We start from the raw sequence: 16,537 nt of genomic DNA, 5'->3' as shown, positions 1-16,537 counted from the left end.
CGGACAGGTTTTGGCTGAAAGAGTTTGGCCTGATTTAAACTTATCACCACAGGAGAATGAGGAGCGAGGAAATAATTTCTCTCCTGCTTTACATAATCCACAAGACGAGTGGTAAACTTTAATTTTTCTTAGTGTTACGATATATATTTTTGTTGTATTGAATTTGTATTAACACTCATATATTTCAAAGGGGGTACCGGCCAAATATGACTTTTACAAGTTATGAACTCACGCCCAGTTGGAATATGTGTAATTCTGGTGTGTTGGATCATGGTGGTCCATCCCGGAGTCATCGCCAACAGGATAATGTCCATCAAGGAATGTCAACATATTATGACTTGTAAAGCGAAGTAATACAGCTATATGGAAAGTATTTATTAATTTGAGTAGCTTATTATTTTGTTGTTTGTGCAGTGAAAACGAGCAAGTTGAATCACCTGTCCTGATTCAATTTCCCGAAGACGACATATTAAATCGGGATCTGGCAGATGCACAGAGTGAGGAAGAGAACAGTGATTATGACAACAATGCCGATGATTCCGGAGATGACACACCCTTCCCTCGTGAGGATGGTGATGAGGAGGAAGAGAATGAAGGACCTGATTTGACGAGGGAGTATGCTCCACCCCCCGTTAGACCAAGAGTGTACGAGTCCCAAGTGCCATTTCATTCAAGGAAGATTCCCTACCTTGATCATTTGCCAAGTATGATGGATGTGGATGCTCTCACAAAGGATTTTGATGAAATTGGGATAGCAATGTGGGATGATTCTAGACCAACGGTGTTAGCAAAGGGCATGCTTTTTTCTGATAAAGCGCGCCTAAGCAGGGCGGCGAAAATATACAGCGTAAAAGAGTGTCGTGAGATGACGGTATGGGAGTCAAGTCTGGATGTATACAAGGTTGTTTGCCGCAGATGGTTTACGGGTTGTCATTGGATGCTGCGTGCAAGCAAGAAGAACACATGTCTGTGAAAAGTGGGTAAATATATTCCCACCCACAGATGTGAAATTGACACATTCAATGGGAATCACTACAACTTGGATATTGACTTGATTTTTCTTGTCCTTATTCCACACCTTGAAGCATCCATAAGGTATAAAATCAAAGAGTGCATTACATCAGTCCACCAGGAATATGGCCATACCATTACCAAAAGAAAGGCATTTCTCGGGCGCAAACGTGCGTTTGAAATTGTTTATGGTAACTGGGATACTTCATTTGCAGCTCTACCTAGGTACATGGCCGCACTGCAACACTTGAACCCCGAGACTATTGTTGAATGGAAGCTTGAGCGGAGTCCGGGAAGACCAAAATATATATTCAATTACGTGTTTTGGACATTTAAACCAGCAATTAATGGTTATTCGCATTGTCGGCTGGTAATATCCATAGACGGCACTCATGTCTATGGAAAGTATGATATCAAGCTATTGATCGCCGTTGCAGTAGATGCTAATGGACAAATATTTCCTCTAGCTTTTGCTATTTGTTCCAATAAAAGCCAAGAGACATGGATGTTGTTTCTTAACCATTTGAAAGAGCACGGTGTCAAACCACGTTCCGGTATTTGTCTAATATTTGATCGGCATGGTGGTATCTTAAGTTCTGTAGAGAATTTTCCTGCATGGCAAGAGCCTTATGCCTACCACAGTTACCGTGTGAGACACCTGAAGGTCAATTTCCAGAAGGCACATCCCAACAAGGATCTGCATGATTTGATGTGGATGGCAGCAATAGAACACTAAGAGCATAAATTCCGGAGGCACATGGAATCTATCAGGAAGGAAGACGATAGAGCCTATCGTTGGTTGAATCGACATGAGCTTGACAAGTGGACTTTGCATGCGGATGGTGGAAGAAGATGGGGAATTCTGACTATAAATGTGTCAGAGTCTTTCAACGGGTTATTGAAGTCGGCAAGAGGATTTCCTGTCACTGCGATGGTGCACATGTCGTTCAAGCAGATAGCGGAGAGGTTTGTTGAAAGGGCTGCATCTGCAACGTCATTGATGGAAAGAGGTGTTGAATTTATGCTACTGCCGATGAAGAGATTTGAGAAATACAGGCGACGAGCACATTGGCATTCATTTTTACAGTATGATCACGACAGAAATATTTTTGAAGTTCGCACTGCTATCCATCAAAACTGGGGGAATAATGTACATACCATAAATGAATCTACAAGGTTATGCTCTTGTGGGAAATGGTCCATCTACCACATGCCGTGCTCACATGCCATCAGGTGCTTTCAACATGTTGGTTTAGGGCCAACCAACTACGTTGATAAATAATATAGTGTTGCTGCATACTTAAACACATATAGTGGGCAGTTGCAGCCAGTGGGTGCTGAGCATTATTGGCCGCCGGAACCATTTAAAATAGTGTGTAACAAGGAGTTTTTGCGTCGAATACAGGTGCGGAAGAGAACGCATATACAGAACTAAATGGATGTTAGCAATACCGTTTATGCGCGCAAATATGGTATATTCTCGCAAACAGGACATGACTGTCGAAAATGTCCTTTGGCTAGTTTGGGTGGCAGTGGTAATCCAGCTCCTGGTGGGAGTTCTTCTAATGTGCCCAACTATCAAGGATACACGTAGTAACTGGGTTTCGTAATGTAGTTGTAATAAGTGTATGTACTTGTTTATGTTGCAAGATGTATCAAATAAAATTATGTTTCCATTATTGTTAAATCTTATTGATAATGGTCCATTTTTCAGTTGAGTAAATTAATGAATTTCTCCCCCCCCCGTTCATGTAATCAAAAATAGTATTGGATTAAAAAATGAATTTTTTTTTAGTAGACCTTCGAATTTCACGCTAAAATTGTTATTAGAAAACTACACTGTCAGAGGAGAAAGATTTTTGATAAATATGTGAATATATATAGCGCGGTTAAATAATACGTTATGTGTTAGCATAGCGCGGTTAAATACTACGTTATGTGTGTTGTCTTGTAGAACTGAAAAGCTGCCCGCCTGCGAAAAGGCTGTTTTGTATCCGAAAGAATCTTTAACACGCGAAGCATAGCGCGGTTAAATACTACATTATGTGTGTTGTCTTGTCGAACTGAAAAGTTGTCCGCCTGCGAAAAAACTGTTTTGTATCCGAAAGAATCTTTAACACGCGAAGCATTGCGCGGTTAAATACTACGTTATGTATTAGCATAGCGCGGTTAAATACTACGTTATGTGTGTTGTCTTGCCTATAAATAGCAGGCACATTCTAGTTATTTTCTGCGCTTAACAATAAGCAATAGCAAAACTCTCCATAAAAGAAGGGTTTTTATTTTCGCTTTAACAAATGTCTGAATGCCTTTATTTACCAAGGTGCCAGTGAGGCAAAAAATGTATGATGGCGGATTGTTGGGATGATGGTGAAGTTGGGCGCCGATACTGGATGTGTGTGAACAAGTTTTATAGGATTCCCGATGAACCTTTTTGCAATTTTGAGGTATGGATTGATGAACCCTGTAAGCAGGAATGCTACAAATAAACTTTTCAGTATATTCATGATTTGAACAAAAGATACGAACGTGATGAGGTTATGTATACACGAGAAATTACGGCGTTGAAGGAGAAACTAAAAGAGGTGGAAGAAGAAAAAAATAAGTTATTGGATCAATTTGAGTGGTTGAAGAAAAAAATAGTTGACTAAACAAATCAATGTATGTGTTGAGTGTTGTATTTTATATTTATGCTTTCCATGCCATGTATTTCGTTATGTGAGCCGAATTTAAATTATGTTAAGTTGTTGTGTTTGTATATGTGTTGCAGTATTAAAATAATGAAGAACCCGGGAAATATATACATAATGCGCATATAACGAAAACAATAAAAAATGTTGCTATTATTTACATCAAATACAAAAAAAAGAAAGAAAATCAATGTGTTCCACAGCCTGTGTGCTTCAATGCAGCCGCTGGCCTGAGGTGCATCCCATCTCGCCCGGTTATGCTATCAGGATCATCCTCATCACGTCACCTCTATATAGCAGGATGCGCTGCAACATGATCATCAGTAGTGCGGGCAGGATCGGTAGAAGGGGCCGTCGGTCCAGTAGTAACCTACAGAAGAATAAGTCAGCTCAGTATAGGAAAATATATATTAAGTCACAACAATTTAAATTGTCTTACCACGATCTCGTCGGGCTCCTGAATATAATCATCCGTCGCAGCCAGGTCAGCATCGCACAAAGCGGCCTCCGTGACGGGCGAGGATGAAGCCTTAATAAGAAAGTTAATAAAGTTATTTATGAAAAATAAATGAGAAAAGAAAAAAATAAATTTAAAGTAAATACTAATAAAAACATACCTGCACCTGTGAAAGCTCCCCAGCACCCCTCGATGATGAGCCATAACACAGCCGACGCCCACTATCCATATCTCGGGTCGGCCGATCCTCAGCAGCGGTCGATGGGCCTGGGAAGTATGTATCCCAATCCTCTCCGGTAATGTCCGTACCCGTGGTTAATAATGGACCTGATGGGGTCACCTGCGAAATCCCTGGAGTGAGCTGCAGCCCAAGGATGTATGATGGCATGCTGCTGGGATACTCGTCCGGCTCGTGAAGGTCACCCGGCAGATCAACATAAACATCATCAACAAGGGCCTCAACGTCCCCTTGCTGGGGACCACCTCCTCGCCGCCCACCACGACCCTGTGGGGCAGCCCTGCCTCGTGGGGCACCCCTACCTCGCTGGTACTGCTCTGGCGCCACATAAGCAGGGTCGTGTCCTAAGCGCTGATCCTCTCGGGCTCACTGCAGTGTCCGGGCAGCCACCTCTGCAACCTACCGGCCATAATCGTGCAAAGCGGTCGCTCCCTCGCCGGCATGGTGCTGCATCTGCAATCCCATTCAGTAGACTATATATAGGCCAATAGCCTGCACAATGTATAAAATATAAACTACAGAACACTATGTTACAGTTATATAAGTAATAATACCAGAAAACATACCAGGGCCTCGTGCCGCCGACCGTATGGAATGTACCGACCGCCAGTTCGATGAATGGTATTCCTGATGAAAAGTCAGGTAACGTGGCGGTACCAGGGCATATACTCATGAATAGTATCCGTCCGACTCTGTGAGGGAGGGGGGGGGTGAATCAGATCAGCTTACCGGTACCAAGTATCGACCTGCGCCTCTAGCCGTGCCACATATGTGTCGTCCACCCTGGAACGATCATCCCGCTGATAATGTGTGGGCTCCTATATAGGCCCTCTCGGTACAAGCTGCGGACGGCCAAAATGGCAAAGTACTCGCTCCGTGGCATGATGCTCCACAATATCGAGGCACATCAGCGGGACGAAAGTGCTCCAAATCAGTCGGCCAACCGAGCAATAATCGGGCAGGCCACCTATCAAATCGTCGTTGTATGGCGTCCAGATGAACTATTAAATAACAACAGAAAATGTGAGTATGCGCAACACATGTGAAGCTATACCAAGTAAACTTAGGTATACATTTAACTATATGCCCTCTAGCATATCCAACAAATCCCTACAAAGGGGGAGATTATGCCGAGCCTCGTAGATATGTACGTATCCCCGCCGGAGAACCCACCTCCTAGCTAGAGGGAGAAACGGAGGTGGTACATCCGGAGGTAATAGTGGTAGAGGTGGCTGCAACTGCAGGAACCGCTCCCAGGCCCAAACCTAACATACAAAGTTGACGTAAAATTTAAGATAAATTTTTACTAGATATTTTATAATGAATAGAGTATTCGAATATGTTGTCACCTGTAGCAGCGGCAAAAATCCACATACGTCATGTTGGGTGCCCATGCTCGCCCGGAACATCTGCCTGTACAAGTAGGCGAGAACAGTAGCACCCCAGCTGTACTGGGGTAAATCATCTAGCCGTTGAAGAAGATGAAGAAATCTCAAGCTGACTAGGTTCCCCGAAGTGTTCGGGAACAAGACCCCTCCAAACATAAGAAGCAACAACAACCTCGTATACCGGTGAATATCCAGATCATCTGTTTCGCCAGTGATGTCGGGGTGCAATATCTCCAAATGCTATCGAATAGCTGTCAAACTCATGCGACTGACCCCTGAGTGTGCTGTCTCATCCTGTGGCCTAAAACCAGTGAGCTGCTACAGCATGTCCAAATACTGCCCACGCGTCATCTCTCTCATGGCCTGAGGCAGTGCAACGGGCAGTCCATCAACGGTCAGCCCATATAAAACCTCCACGTCCTGCAACGTGATGGTGGCCTTGCCAATGGGCAGGTGGAATATGTGCGTCTCCGATCGCCACCGCTCTATCAGGGCCATGACCAGAGACCAGTCGAGCTGCAGCCGCCCGATCTCCAAAATCCTGTAGAAGCCTGTAACCCGCAGGCGCTAGACTACACGGGGATGAAGATCTCTGTCCTTCATAAAATCCCGCATGTCGTCCACTCTCCTGACGCGGAGAGTCTGGGCCAGTAACTCTCCTTTCCACACGTGGGCGGACCTATGATCGCCCCGTAACACTAATAGCTCATCGCAGAAAGGTCCAGGATGCATAGGCGGCACGTCCATATCGTCTACTGTAAATTAAACAGCATTAATTGTATGTTTATTCTGAAAATTAAATAATTAATTTTTATAGTTATACAATATTTAATTGGATAGAGTATAGATCTATGGGTTCCAGACTCGATATTTGAGGCCCAGTAGCACCAAGCTATCCTGAATTCTTGTATGTGTCAATTTTATTATTTTACATGTTAGTTTCAAAATTTTGTATGTTTGTTATGTAAATTAAATAATTAATTTTTATAATTATACAATATTTAATTGGACAGAGTATTAACATATGGGTTCCAGGCTCGATATTTGAGGCCCAGTAGCACCAAGCTATCCTGAATTCTTTTATGTGTCAATTTTATTATTTTACATATTAGTTTCATAATTTTGTATGTTTTTTTTGTAAATTAAATAATTATTTATTATAATTATACAATATTTAATTGGACAAAGTATTCACATATGGGTTCCAGACTTGATATTTGAGGCCCAGTAGCACCAAGCTATCCTGAATTTTTATGTGTCAATTTTATTATTTTACATGTTAGTTTCATAATTTTATATGTTTGTTTGTAAATTAAATAATTAATTTTTGTATATTGAATAGAGTTTGTGTTTGATCTATCAGTATAAGATATACCTAAACAACAGGGATACTATGCTAAAAGACTCTATATTTTCCTAAGCTAAAAGAGCACTATATTACTAGTCTTTAAACAAATAAATAATCTAAACTAGATAAAATCAACAAATACATTTTAATCACAAAACATTCACGAAAATACATATAAAATAGTAAAAGTAATTTATTAACATTTTTATTAACAAATAATAATGATTTCTCAATTTTTACATATTTTTTTAGAACACTAATATCTTAATCCGGATAAAAATAGCATACCAATTTAAACGCAAAAAAAAATACAAAACAACATGGAACACATTCAAAACACCTAATATGCATTATTTATACGAGTTTCGACCTAAACTAAATCGGAATACCTCGATTTATGTTTTTCGAAAAGTTGAAGAATTGAATATTTGAGTTCGAAACAAGCAAACCACAACAATAGGAATGGATGACTAGGATATGGGACCAACAATCTTGTCTATTTATGGGACGGGTGGGGTCCGCTCGAATTTTTTATCGACAAAATGGGGGGAGGGGGGGGGAGAGGGGGGCTGAAGATTTTTGAAAATGGAGGGAGGGATTCTGGTTCTGCGTGGGGGAAAGGGAAGGGACGATACTTATGTGTATAGCGCGGTATATAAAAACGCTATACATATAACGTTGTTATTAAAGACGTTATATGTATAGCGCTTTTTTAAAGAGCGCCCAAAACGTCCAATAATGTATAGCGCTCGTCACTCTTTTTTTTTTATACTTATTTCCGTTCTGCTTGGCATAAAGAATCACATTTAGGTTCTGGACTCATTGTTTAAGGCCTTTTTGACCTATATCAATGGAATCGGATCTCAATCAAGTAGTTGGTCATTGTTGTCCAAGATTATGCCCTCGAAAAACGAGGAATTAAAAGCCAATGACTTTGACAATGTTGATGCTGCTTTGTGCTCAATTCTCAGTCAAAATAAGACTGGCCAATACGAAGAATTGCAGAATCAGTTGCGAGAGATGGAGGCAACCATTGAGGTTCTTGAAGATGGGCTCGAATGCTTCTTCAGGCGTTTAATCAAAACTAGAGTATCTCTCCTCAATATTTTGAATCACTAGCTAGCCATGAATGGATGTTGCAGCCCAAAGGGCTATCCAAAATTTTTGTATTACTGTAACACTAGTACATTTTATATTATATTATACATCACATTGAATACAAGATCAACTTCATATTTTGCTGCTAAAAATATCTCCCTTTTTTGAGTTTACTTAACGTTTTGCTTTTACGTAGTGAAAACAAGATCAAGTTGAGTTTCTGGTACTGCAACAATCCTTCCCTTTGCTTGATTTAATATATTTAGATGTTATTTAACTGGAATCTAGAGTACTTGGTTAAAATTAAGAAATTTAATCTGCCTTGACTAGTTTTACCTTAGGCCTTCCAGCATAATTGTTTTGTGCATTAAAAATGGTAGACCAAGACTGTCATTTCATGTGTACTGAGTTGTCAAAATTCTTTCTGTTGCAAACTTTTCGACAGCATCAGCAATGTTCGGATGCCTTTCTGTGCAATTAGCAGTTTAAATTGATTTGTGCTTTTCTTTTTGATCAAAAACTTGGCGAAGATTAGTATTTGCAGGGAAAGTTGGCTATTAATTAAATGCCTTGCACTTCTGTGTTTTTTTTTTTTTTTTGAGTGTCTGACCAATGTATTGTAATAGAAGTAGACATGCACAAACATCGCCTAAGTGGTAGCTTGAAACAAATAAAAGCCACGTTACTCTTCATCCTGTTTTGGGTTTCTTCCACTGTTTGTATGAAATTTAATAAAGTGCACGAGTGCCATTTATGCCTGCAGTTGTCAAGATTCTTTTTGTCTCAAACTAGTATATGTTTGGCAAAAGAAATAGTAATAAGTGGTTAATTTTTTAAAACTTTTTAGTGTTACCACCATTTCTTATCTGTTTCTTCATAGTGCATCGTGTCCCCATAATTTGCTTGAAATTAAATGAAGAGCACGAGTGCCATTTATGGATACAGAGTTGTCAAGATTCTTTTTGTCTGCTAACTGATAAATGGCAAGACTATAGTATATTGTAAATTACTTGTAAACCAAGACTGTCATTTAATGTGTACAGAGTTGTCAATCTTTTGTGCGCGTTTGCATTGATATATAGCCAGGCATTTGGTTCCCAAGATCCATGAAAATTGGCAAGACTACTCAATCGTGCAATGATTTAAAAAATACTACTCATGTTTGTGCCAAACACTGCTGGTTTATTGGTAGCTTGATTCAAATCAGAGTCACGTTATACTTCACTCACCCGGCGGATAATTTGCATAAAATTGAACGCAGTGCACGAGTGCCATTTATGGATGCAGAGTTGGTAATATTCCTTGTGTCTCCAACAAGAAGATCACTAATAAAGATATAGTTCCCTAACAGGTTTACATGCACCCAACTTGTGTTAGATTTAGATCAAACTCAAGTCCTATTCTCTAGTCCCCCTACTTCTATATGAAACAAAAGCCAGAAGGAGCAGAAATCAGAATTGCACCTTCCAATAGTTTTCTCTACTTCAACAAAAAAAAAACAAATGGTTCCCTCACCTTTGAGATCGAAAACTATCCTAAAGCATGCACGTTCTAGCAGCTTTCCCTCCACATCTCACCCTATTGTGTCTCAATTCGATGAACACTTGTGTAGAGTGAATACATCTTTAGAGGCTACCTCTTCCTGCCTTTCTTCGTTCACCTGCAAACTAGGTGATCTTGGAAACTTATTTGATTACACGGAAGATTTGCTTCAACTACCACATATTCAACAAGCCATTTCACTGGACGGCGATGAATTATTAGAGGGGTACATCAAGGTATTAGACGTTTGTGCAACCATCAAAGATCTCTTGTCAAATGAAAAGCAAAACAAACAAGACCTTCTTTCTGCTCTTCGTAGAAGGCGGAACACGAATGACATTATTTCTAGCTACTTAACCTCTAGAAAGAAGTCGAAGAAGATGATCCAAAATATACTCAAAGATTTGAAGGGTATGATGAAGAAAAATGTCATCGCATCAGAAACATTGGCTGTTGTTAGCATGTTGAAGGAGGTCCAGTCAGTCACCTTAGGCCTATTTAAGTCCTTGTTGTTGCATGTCAATGGTACTGGATCTCAATCAAGTAGTTGGTCATTGTTGTCCAAGATTGTACGCTCTAAAAAAGAGGAAGTAGAAGCCAATGAATTTGACAATGTTGATGCTGCTTTGTGCTCTAAGAATATCGGTACATATGACGAATTGCAGAATCAGTTGCGAGAGATGGAGGCAACCATTGAGGTTCTTGAACAAGGGCTTGAATGCTTTTTCAGGCGCTTAATCAAAACCCGAGTGTCCCTCCTTAATATTTTGAGTCATTAGATAGTCAAGAATAGATGTTACAGCCCAAAGGGCTATACAAAAGTTTTGTACCACAGCACTACTTGTAAATTCATATACATAAAAATGAACACAAAAATTAACTTCACTTTTTGCTGCTACAAATATCTCACTTTATATTATGTCACATACTTCAGCTTTGCCACTACAATGATCTTCACTTTTTAAATTTATGTACTGAAAACAAGCTCAAGTTCAGTTTTTGCCTACTACAGAGATCCTTCCTTAGCTTGAACTAATCTTGGTCAAATTGTTAAAATGTTAAGTTGGTAAAGCTCTATAATAACTCTTTCAAGGTAAAAAGTAAAATGAATGCGTCTTTCCACAGGTCTTCCAAGATAACTGTGAACGTACAAGAGGGGTTGAATTGTTGACTATTTAAAAATTAGTCGACTAACACAAGTATTAGTTGACTGATCACAATACAGAATGAAAGTAAGCAGTAAAGAAGAGTAAATAACACGCAGCGATTTATACTGGTTCGGTACCGTTATGGTATTTACATCCAGTTTCCCTTGGGTCACAAGGGTTCCCTTAAGATCTTTGAAAATGTTATAACACAGATGGCTTTAACGCGTTCACCACCAACGAACAGTATCACACCTTGAGTTCTGAGTAATTGACACAACTCTCTTTTGTGTTCTAGATCTTTCTATCTTTTGAGACACTGATAACTAAAGATTACAGTGTTTGAACTAAGTAGTAGACGGACTTAGAATACAATGTATGTAGTTGTGCAAGTCTTCTTCTTGAAAGTATCAGCCTTCTTATAGGAGTGAAAAGAGCTGTTGAGTCTTCAATGAAATCAGGGGCACGTGATCTTTGCAAAAGGGTTTTGACCCAAGGGATGCCTCTTCGAATCCTGCTCTTTGAAGAGTCCAGATTCGATTGTGACTTTCCTTGTCACATCTTGAATTAAGGAGCCATTTACGCCTAAAGTGAGCTTAATTCTGGACACAGAATAATTGCTGGCGAGCTTCTTGATTTGAGTATCCATGATTGGCAATTTGAGTTCCTTTGACTGAGGACGAATAAATTTGCTTCTCTTGATTGACCATTGATGTAGCAACAACATCTTCATTCGAATCCTGATTGATCATTATTTGCTATTTCGAATCCTGTAGCAATCGCATCTTGCTGAGCATCTCCATTCTTTCCTTTTTGTTAGTCTTGCAAATATAACATAAGATAATATTGTCATCATTGAAACTTAAACTTAAACCTATCAATCTCCCCCTTTTTAATGATGACAATCAAGACGGAGTAAACAGTAATTTAAGATACTTCCCTTTGAAGATGTTGCTCCCCCTGAGTTGTGTTGCTCCCCCTGAGATTATGCTGTTTTCATTTCCTCCTGAATAACTGTAATTGCAGGTCCTCCTGCTGGTGTTTACTCGCATTTTTTCTCCCCCTTTTACATCAATCAAAAAGGAAAGAAAAGTACACAGAATAATATAGGACAAAATGTACATACTAATAAGGTGGTTAGAGCAGCAGAAGTAGTGCCTTCAGTAGAGGTTTAGTTAGTACAGACCCAAAAAATTGTCTAAGAGAAACCACCAACAAAAATAAGCATAAGCAAAAAAAATTGGTTGTCATAACATCATGATAAAATGCATTAACTTCTTCCCATGAAGTATTTGAGAGTGTTGATCACTTTGGTGCAGAAGGAGTCATAATAGTTTTCAACGTCCTTGACGAGTTTATCCATCTTTTCACTCATAGAATTGAAAGCCCCGGTTCCTTGTCTCCGTGTGGCTCCTATGTCCATCCTGAGCTTGGCCACATCTGTATCTATCTCCTTAGTGACATCCTTGATTTTATCTACCTGTTCTTTCATCTCAACAAGAAGCAGCTTGACTCCATCAAGGTAATGTTGAATTTGTTGAAGATTCTAAGAGGCAATTGAGTGAGAAGCTGGTTGATCATTTTGGACTTCAACTGGCACTGGAGCACTTTCAACCTTGGCTCGCCTAACCCATCCATCATCAACCAGAGTATACCACATCATTGAAAAAACTGTCTTATCATAAGTACTGGTGATGTTCTTGGGTGTAAAGGGTGCCAAGTCTACTTTCATGACTTCTAGAATATGAGAGATTAGAAGACCATAGGGCAGACATGCAACAGAGGAGGATATATCCCTGATACTCTCAAGCATATAATGACGAATCCACACAAATCAATCAAGATGTTTATTATTAACCAGACAAAGACATCTCTAGTAGACAAAGAGCTAAGGGACCCAGATTTGGAAAGGAGAGTAGTGGCAATCATGTGGGCCAAGACGCGATGTTCAAACTTAAGATTTTTGGGGCCAATGTCAGGGGGGTTATCAGACTAAAAAGTTTTTGCTTCATCAAAAGACACTTCAAAGTTTTTGGGCCAAGAATTTTGGACAAACACATCATACCCACTAAACTTGGCGGAAAAGATCTTTTCAAATTGGTACGAGTCCAAAACAATTCTATTCCCGAAAACCATAGATTCCAAATCACCTTTATCATTCACGAAAAGATTTTCATAAAATATTCTAACAGGTTCTTCATACACAGAGTTTCCAATAGTGTCAAAGAGAGGGAAAAGGTGCTGAAAATCAATAATTGCAGTCACATCACAATGAAGACTTTTCATAAGAGAGAGACTTACAGAGCATCCATAAGCCATGGATTTTGACTTGTAGGACTCAAACCTTGCCTTTTCATTGGGGCCGTAGAAGATTAGCTTGTTCTCAGGACCAAATTTCAAGCGTTCCACTTTACCCTTCTTGCATGCATCCTTTTTGGGGGTTTGCTCCATGGGTCTCTTGCCGGCCTTTTTTTGGCTAATGGGTGGATTTTCAGATGATTTGCTGCTTTCATTGTCTGTTCTGAGAAAATCTGAGTCAATGGACGACTCCACATCCACAGGCTCTTTAGTGTTAAGAAGTTTTTGGAACCTTCGACTGCGTTTGGTTGCAGAGGAGGGATTTCTTTTGGCCATGGTGTGAAGGGTTGTTTGGTAGAGAATGAGAGGAGTATTGAGACGGAGTGTTTTTATTGAAGATTTTGAGAAGAGCGAAGAGACCCCTTGGTTAATGGAAAGGCCAAGTTCAGACAGAAGAGATGGTTCAGAAGTGACTGATCGACGGTATTTGCAATAATTACGCTTACACAAAAAAGTAATTAGATCATATATAAGTAAGAAAATAAAATATTCTAGTAGAGGGTAAAATATTTTAAATACTCAAGGAAATATTTGATTTACAAATTTGGCACAATGCCAATCTTTTTTCGGAGAAGGCAGAATCTTTCTTCCAAAAGAGGTTTTGTAAAAATATCAGCAAGTTGAGAATCAGTACTAATAAACTCTAAAATAATGTCACCTTTTGCTGCATGATCACGAATAAAATGATGTTTAATTTCTATATGCTTTGCTCTAGAATGATGCATAGAATTCTTTGATAAACAGATATCACTAGTATTATCACAAAAGATAGGAGTGGATGTAAGAGATAAATTAAAATCAAGAAGTTGGTGCATAATCCATAGAACTTGTGTACAACAGCTTCCAACAGCTAGGTATTCTGCCTCAGTCGTTGATAGTGCAACACAATTTTGTTTCTTGTTGTGCTTATATACTAATGCATTTCCTAACAATTGACATATCCCACTGAAACTCTTCCTATCAGTCTTGTCTCCTGCAAAATCAGCATCTGAAAAGCCTCTTAGAGAGAAATTGTTAGAGTGATCATACCATAATCCTAGTTCAGATGTACCAATTAAATATCTAATAATTCGTTTAACAATAGAGAGATGGGATTCTTTAGGAAACGGCTGAAATCTAGCACATTTGCATACACTGAATATGATATCTGGTTGACTGGCAATTAAATATAGTAGAGATCCAATCATCCTTCTATACATGGTTTCATCAACCAGTTTTCTATTGTTATCTTCATATAGCATGCTAGTTGGACTCATTGGAGTACCAATAGCCTTAGCATCTTCCATCCCACACTTTTTGATAAGCTCCTCGGTATACTTGGTTTGGCAGATGAAAATCCCTTTAGGGGACTGCTTGATTTGAAGCCCAAGGAAGAAGGTCAGTTCTCCTATCATGCTCATTTCAAATTCTCCTTTCATGTAAAGAGCAAATTCTTCATAGAGAACAAAGTTAGGGCTACCAAAAATAATATCATCTACATAAATTTGAGTAATAAGATTACCTGAACTGGATTGCTTAATGAAAAGGGTTGTATCGATATTACCTCGTTTGAAACCTTAATTTAGAAGGAAAGAACTTAACCTTTCATACCATGCTCGAGGAGCTTGTTTGAGACTGTACAAGGCTTTAGTCAGCCTGTATACACAATTTGGAAAGGTGGCATTTGCAAAGCCAGGTGGTTGCTTCACATATACTTCTTCAGAGATATAACTATTTAGGAACGCACTTTTAACATCCATTTGAAATAATTTGAATCCTTTATGAGCAGCAAAGGCGAGTAGTATTCGAATGGATTCAAGTCTTGCCACAGGCGCAAAGGTTTCATCATAGTCGATTCCTTCCTATTGAGAATAACCTTGAGCCACTAGTCTTGCTTTATTTCGAACAACTTGACTTGATTCATTCAATTTGTTTCTGAAGACCCACTTAAATCCAACAACAGAAGAGTTTTGAGGCTTTGGAACTAATTCCCATACTTTATTTCTTTCAAACTGATCTAATTCTTCTTTCATAGCACTAATCCAATGAGAATCCTTTAGAGCTTCATCCACTTTCTTGGGCTCAATTTGAGAAATGAGAGCTACATGAGATTTGTTCTTTTAAGATTTCCTTGTAGTTATTCCCTCATGTGGATCTCCTATAATGAATTTGTGAGGATATCCCGGTTCACTCTTCCATTCATTTGGAGTATTTACTGGAGTCACCCTTTCTTCGGCAGTCAACTGATCTGGCTGGGGTAGGTCAAGATCTTTTGGTGGTACTTTAGCTTATTGAGTCTGTTGATTAGCTGACTCATTTTGATGATCCTTACCTACAATAACTGACTTAGGAGCACAGGAAATTTCCTCATCTTCAGGAATATGTTCATTCCTTGGGCGAGGGTTAGTATCAACAAAAATAACATGAATAGATTTTTCAATACATAAGGTTCTCTTATTATAAACTCTGTAAGCTCTACTTGAAGGAGAGTAACCAAGAAATATACCTTCATCACTCTTTAGATCAAACTTACCAATATTATCCTTCCCATTGTTATGGATGAAGCATTTGCATCTAAAGGGGTGGAAATAGTTGATATTTGGTTTCTTACCATTCCATAGTTCATAAGGAGTCTTTTTGAGAATTGGTCGAATCAGACATCTGTTGATGATGTGACATGCTGTACTCACAGCCTCTGCCCAAAAATGATGAGGTAGAGAGTTTTCTACAATCATGGTTCTTGCCATATCCTGCAATGTTCTATTTTTACGCTCTACTACTCTATTTTGCTGTGGTGATCTTGGTGAAGAGAAGTTGTGAGAGATTCCTTGATCGTTGCAGAAATTTTCAAAAGCTCTTCTTTCAAACTCTCCTCCATGATCACTTCTGATAGTAGAGATGTAGTATCCCTTTTCTCGTTGAACCTTCTTACAGAAAACTTCAAAATTCTTTAGAGCATCATCTTTATGACTAAGAAACATAACTCAGGTAAATCTAGAGAAATCATCTACAATAACAAAAGCATATTTCTTACCTCCTATACTAGCAGTTCTAGTAGGATCAAATAAATCCATATGCAGCAATTGATGGGGTTTAGAGGTAGAAACAATGTTTTTGACTTTGAAAGATGAGCGAGTTTGTTTTCCTAGTTGACATGCATCACATATATGATCTTTCGAAAAATCTAGTTTTGGGAGTCCAATAACAAGATCATGTTTAGACAGTTTACGAATAGTATGCATGCTTGCATGGCCAAGTTTTCTATGCCAAACCCAGGGATATT

General features: G+C 39.1%; 1 protein-coding gene across 1 annotated transcript; it reads left to right on the top strand.

Annotated features, from left to right (window-relative positions):
• Positions 1-9,396: 9,396 nt before the first annotated feature.
• Positions 9,397-10,657, top strand: LOC104087856 (uncharacterized). Its single transcript, XM_009592423.3, has one exon. It carries the CDS (start codon positions 9,733-9,735, stop codon positions 10,549-10,551), a length of 819 nt encoding a protein of 272 aa, XP_009590718.1. The 5' UTR covers positions 9,397-9,732; the 3' UTR covers positions 10,552-10,657.
• Positions 10,658-16,537: the final 5,880 nt, after the last annotated feature.

Source organism: Nicotiana tomentosiformis, chromosome 1 (assembly GCF_000390325.3).
Source record: "Nicotiana tomentosiformis chromosome 1, ASM39032v3, whole genome shotgun sequence".
Taxonomy (NCBI): domain Eukaryota; kingdom Viridiplantae; phylum Streptophyta; class Magnoliopsida; order Solanales; family Solanaceae; genus Nicotiana; species Nicotiana tomentosiformis.
Note: the sequence above shows the minus strand (reverse complement) of the source record. Positions and strands in the feature narration are given on the sequence as shown.

Coding starts and splice junctions, on each gene's coding strand:
- LOC104087856 (XM_009592423.3), top strand. CDS start 9,733: ATGGTTCCCTCACCTTTGAGATCGAAAACTATCCTAAAGCATGCACGT.